Raw genomic sequence first — 5,409 nt, forward strand, 5'->3', positions numbered from 1 at the left:
CTCCTGTACACAGGAAGTGTCCCCACACCTTGCACACCACCCAGGACAGGTGAGCAAGGAGTTTCCATTGATCACTGGGCACATGCACCCGCCCCTTCCCCCTGTGACTTCCCCACCTCTTCACTATGGCCTGGGAAACCCCACCCACACCTCTTATCTTCTGATAAAAGCTCCAGGATGAGCAGGGGAGAACAGACAGCTCCACCAGCCTCTTAAGAGTGCTCCTGGGAGGCCAGAACTAGACTGCCCAAGATGAAGTTCATCACCGTGGCCTTGATGGGTCTGCTATTGGCTGGGATGTTCACCCGGGATGCCGACGCCATCAGCCGTTACGGCAGAGGCAGTAAGTGCGGTTGGGGTTACACTGCTTCTCCCTGAGGAGGGTAGAAATCTACACAGATGCTCTGGGATCAGGGACAGGGCCACCCTGAGCACTTTGATTCCTCCTCTGCTCCTCTGAGAAGGATTCTGCCAGAGAAGAGGCTTTTGAGTGGAAAGAGGACGAGAGGCTAGTGGAAGAATGAAAATCTGGGGCAGATGCAGAGAGGGGAGTATAACTTCAGATAAAGGAGGCTCTGAGCTAATCCCAGGTGGCTCTGCTACTAGCAGAAAGGTTGGCAGTTCAAATCCACCCAGTGGCACGATGGAAGAAGGGCCTGGCAATCTGCTTCTCTATAGATCAAAGCCTAAATAAAAGAAAAGCTTCAATGGAGCAGTTGACAACATGGGATGGTTGTCAATCAGAACCGAGCTGATGACAACGGGGTTGTGTTGTGAGCTAATCCAGATCCTGCTGCAGACCCACCGGCACGGAGAGACAGCAAAGTGAGGCCACTTTGGTCTAAAGTCAGGTCACGTCTTAAAGCCTTGTTTCTCCATCAGTAAAACAAGGCTGCGGAGGCCCACTTTCCAAGAATGCTGCTCGTATTCTAGACACAATAAGGGTGTTGCCAGCAATGAAACTGGAGAAAAGAGCCAGACTTGGGATGTGAGTCTCTGGGGGGTTGACTATGGGAAGGGAGTATACAAGTTGCAGGAGGGAAGTTGGGGGACAAAACTGAGGTCTAGTGAAGGCAGATTCTAAAGGACCAGAGAAGAGGAGTGGTGGGTTCCTGGCAACATTTCCTTTGCCATTTGGTCAAGCTGAACTCCCTGACCAGTTCCTAACCCAGGTCCAGATCCATCTGTGGACTGTGGCCTGTGGACTGCAGCTGTCCTGTGTGCTCCTGAGGGTGAGATCCAGAGCTTTGGACTGGTTTACTGAGTCAGAACCACTTCCTATGAGTGGAACAAGAGGAGGCTTTAGAAATCAATCTTACAAATACCATTTTACAGATAGGAATTCTGGGCCCCAGAGGGAGGGCTCCTTTTTAATCAGAATCGTAATAGCGAACCCTGTGGCCCAGTGAATGAAGAGTTGCACTGCCAACACCAAGGCAGGTAGTTCAAATCCACTAGCTGCTTTGTGGGAGAAAGATGAGCTATCCCCTGTGTGATTTACTGCCTCTGAAAACCTGTTGTAGGCTCAACTAGGAGCCAGTTTCAACTCAACAGCAATGAATGTTTGGAATTTATATAAAAAGTCGTGGAAAGGTTTACACACCGATTAAATCTATCTTGGAGAGATAACAGAAATAGGAAAGGAGAGAGAGGGGACTAAAAACTAATAAATAGAAAAGTCAATAGAAGAAAAGGCAGTACATAGTGAGAGGGAGCTCTGGTGTCCTAGTGGCAAGAAGCTGTGCTGCAATCCTGAAGGCACAGGGTTTGAGGCCACCAGCTGCTCTGTGGGAGAAGGATGGGCAACCTCTTCCCGTGTGATTTCTGAAAAGCTGCTGGAGGGTCAGCTATGGGTTGGTTTCGACCCGATGTTAAATAACAACAACAGTAAGAGTTTGATTAGACTTTTTTATAATTAATTACATTGATCAATGGCAAGTAATGTTATGAAACAAAATGCCTATGAATGATTATATGCAAAATCAATATGATTAATAAACCTGCATTTCAAAGAAAGAGATTACTTTTTTGGTGAGAAAAAAAAAATTGTATTTAGAATTAGCTAGCTGGATTCAGTTTAGATGATCCCAATTTTGTTGGCAACATCCAAAGCATCATAGTCAGGTGCAAGTCGAACATATGCCTTCTTCTCTCCATCAGGCCTAATCAAAGTGTTGATCTTAGCCACATCAGTGTCATAAAGCTTCTTTCCAGTTTGTTTAATGTGGAGCTTGTTGGCCTTGACATCCACCATGAATACAAGTGTGTTGTTACCTTCTATTTTCTTCATAGCTGACTCAGTGGTCAGGGGAAATTTGATGATGGCATAGTGGTCAAGCTTGTTTCTCCTGGGGGTGCTCTTCCAGGGATATTTGGGCTGCCGTCGGAGTCTCAGAGTCTCAGGCTGCCAGAAGATGGGTGAATGACATGCGGATTTTTTTTTATTTTTTATTTTTATTTTTATTTTTTTTGGCTGTGGACGCCTTTCAGGACTGCCTTCTTGGCCTTTAATGCCTTTCCTTTGGCTTCAGTTTTGGGAGGGGCAGGGAATTCCTTCTTCGCTTTCGGTGCCATCTTCGTAGAAAGGGTAAGAGATTATTTTTTTAATAAAAAGGCCGTAACCTCCAGTTTATGGGGTGCTGGGATTGGAACCCCAGTCACATCTAACCGCTGAGCCAGGATGCTAATGAATGAATTGGAGCCGCTCCAGGACCTTTGGATGTTATCCAAAGCTTGAGCCTATCTGAGGAGACACTGTCTCTGTTGTGAAATCCTTGGACAGGAGAGACAAACTAGGTCCAGGCTGAGGCGTGTCTCCAAATCTTCTTTTTTGCTTCTTACAGTGCACGTGTATTCCTCCAATTGCTGCTACGACTTTTTGAGAAAAAAGCTTCCTCTGAAGAACATTCAGTGCTACATAAACACTAGCTCCAGCTGCTCCTACGAAGCCTTCATGTGAGTCCCGTGTGCAATCCCCAACTTCCTTTCTTATTAGAGAGCCCACAGTTGGCCTGGAATTAGAACGCTGGATGCTAGATGGCGGTATTTCACCAGGATACAAACCCAGCCCCAGGTCTAGCTGCTGAGCTGAGTTTGGGCGCTAGAGGGAGCAAAAGCAAAGGTGAGCCCGAGAGTCTGCAATTCATTTGCGTCTCTCAGAGAAACAAGGCAGGAGCTATGATTTCCTGGCATCATATGTCCGAAGAGGGAACTGCTGAACAAAAGGACCCAGCAGTGTTATGTAGTGGAAAGGTGCAACAGTCATGAGCCACTGCTGCCTCCTGATTGGCCAAGCTATACTCTGAGTGACCTTGGACTGGTGTCTCGCCAGCACCCAGTTACCTGTGCAATCCTCTGATGGCTTATCTGTGAAGTACATTAAAATGATGGCTGCTTCAGAATCATTACAGAACTTAACTGAGGTAGGGGACAGGTGTGCTTACGAGGGACATGCGTGTGTATCAGAGAGCTCTGTTGGTGCTGTGCACAGGGAGTTAGTTGTTCTTCCAATCCAAATGCCACGTCTCCCTGACAGCTCAAATCTCCCAGTGGCTTCACACAAGAAAGATGGGCAATCTCTTCCTATTTGATTTACAGCCTTGAAGCCTGTTGGAGGGTCAGCTAAGAGAAAGTAATGAATGCTGAGTTTTCATGTATATTATCTTGTCTAACTCTCTCAGGGGTGACAGTCAGTGGCCACTCTGACAGTAAGGAGTAGGACTGCACTATCATTTGAACAACAGGCAAGTTTAGAAAGTAGGCAACACCACCACCATCAATTGCTGTTGAGACAGCGCTGATTTATGGCCACTCCATGTGTGTGTGAGAGTAAAACTGTTCCATAAGATTGTGCACAGCTATGCTTTAGGTTGTAGATAACTAGACTTTTCTTCCACAGTACTTGTATGTGGATTTGAACTTCCCACCTTTCAGTTAACCATTGAGCACATTGTTTACAAGTTACAAGGGATACTTCCTTTCAGGCTCTGCATGGACACATGTACATACACACAAAAGTCCGAAGCAGATAATTGAGGGTCCTGGACACAGTTCTCTGAGGATTTGTCCTCAGAGTTCTCTAGGACAGGAATTGTTTCCTCTAGCTGTTTGCAGTGTCTTCAATCCTGCTTGATTCATTGAATCGTGAGGTCCAGGAAATGTGGATTAACTAGCTCTCCTGGATATTCCATCCTGTGCACAAACCACAGCTCTTATGCAATGGCTTTGTTTTATAGAAGAGAGAGAGAGAGAGAGAGAGAGAGAGAGAGAGAGAGAGAGAGAGAGAGAGTGAGTTAGAATTCTTTAGGGACTCCTCTTTGGAAAAATGGCAGAGACTGGATTTTCTGTGTGACACTCAGTAGGTGATTCTGACTTCTTTTGTTCTCTGACTTCTTTTGTTCTTTTTGTTCAGATTGAAGCTGAAGAATGGCAGAAAGGCCTGTGTTCTGAAGACAGCCAATTGGGTTCATGAAAATTTCAGAAAGATGAAGCCCTGCCCGATAAAGGAAACATGAACAAATTCCACTCCATTCTGGGTTGCGGAGCCCACTTCACTTCGTCTCTCAACCTATAGCACCTTTCTCTTCCAACTTGTGTGGACAGCAGGATCTGCTCAGGTCCTAAAAATGCACATATTTAAGTTAAATCCTCACCCGTTCCTGGTACCTTTTGGATTCCACCAGTGTGTGCACTTGGCTAGTGAGAGGCTGGGGCCAGGGGCTGGAGTGTGAGAAAAGGGAAAGGAGGCTCTGGTGTAAGGGTCTTGTCAACCAGAGCCAGTGAGTGACTCTCCATGAACAGTCTTTGTCCTGGGACTGCGTAAACTTTGACTTGGGGTTGTGCAATAAAACCAATTCAACTCTGTACAGTTGTACTCAATTCTGTTCTATTCTGACAACAACTACAGGTGCAGTACTTTTTGTCATCTGACCATAACCACCAAAACTAGGTTAGATCTCACAAGTTAAAGGGCACAGTCTTCCAGAAGTCTGCCTAAAACTTCAGACATCAAATGCAGGCTTGGGGGTCCCCAAATTCCTCTAATTTTCAACTTCCTGCCTCCCACTGTCCCTTCAGGTCTAATAATTTGTTAGAACAACTCATGGAACTCACTCACGCCTTCATTCACTCATTCCAGTCAAGAGGGAACTGACCCATAGCTGACCCTCCAGTGGGTTTTCATAGGCTGTAAATTGCATGGGAGGAGATTGTCTACTTTTCTTCCTTAGAGAAGCTGCTGGATTTGTGGAAGGACAGTGCAACTCTGCTAGGTCGCCAGAGCTCCCCTCCCAGAACGCAGAGATGGAATAATTCTTGGTTACTATGAATGGGAAGGGAGGAAGAGGGGAGTAAAAATTAATAGGTAATTTGGGTGAAAGGAAAGGCAATAGGCATTTAAGGTTTGATTGA

The 5,409-nt window shown here is 46.1% G+C and overlaps 1 protein-coding gene across 1 annotated transcript; it reads left to right on the top strand.

The window, feature by feature from the left end:
* The first annotated feature begins 252 nt into the window (after nt 1-252).
* CCL1 (chemokine (C-C motif) ligand 1) lies at nt 253-4,514 on the top strand. The gene is made up of 3 exons (XM_006891058.1): nt 253-328; nt 2,844-2,955; nt 4,412-4,514. Exons 1-3 carry the CDS (start codon nt 253-255, stop codon nt 4,512-4,514), a joined length of 291 nt encoding a protein of 96 aa, XP_006891120.1.
* Nucleotides 4,515-5,409: the final 895 nt, after the last annotated feature.

Source organism: Elephantulus edwardii, unplaced genomic scaffold (assembly GCF_000299155.1).
Source record: "Elephantulus edwardii isolate Elephantulus edwardi_28Jun2011 unplaced genomic scaffold, EleEdw1.0 scaffold00094, whole genome shotgun sequence".
NCBI lineage: Eukaryota > Metazoa > Chordata > Mammalia > Macroscelidea > Macroscelididae > Elephantulus > Elephantulus edwardii.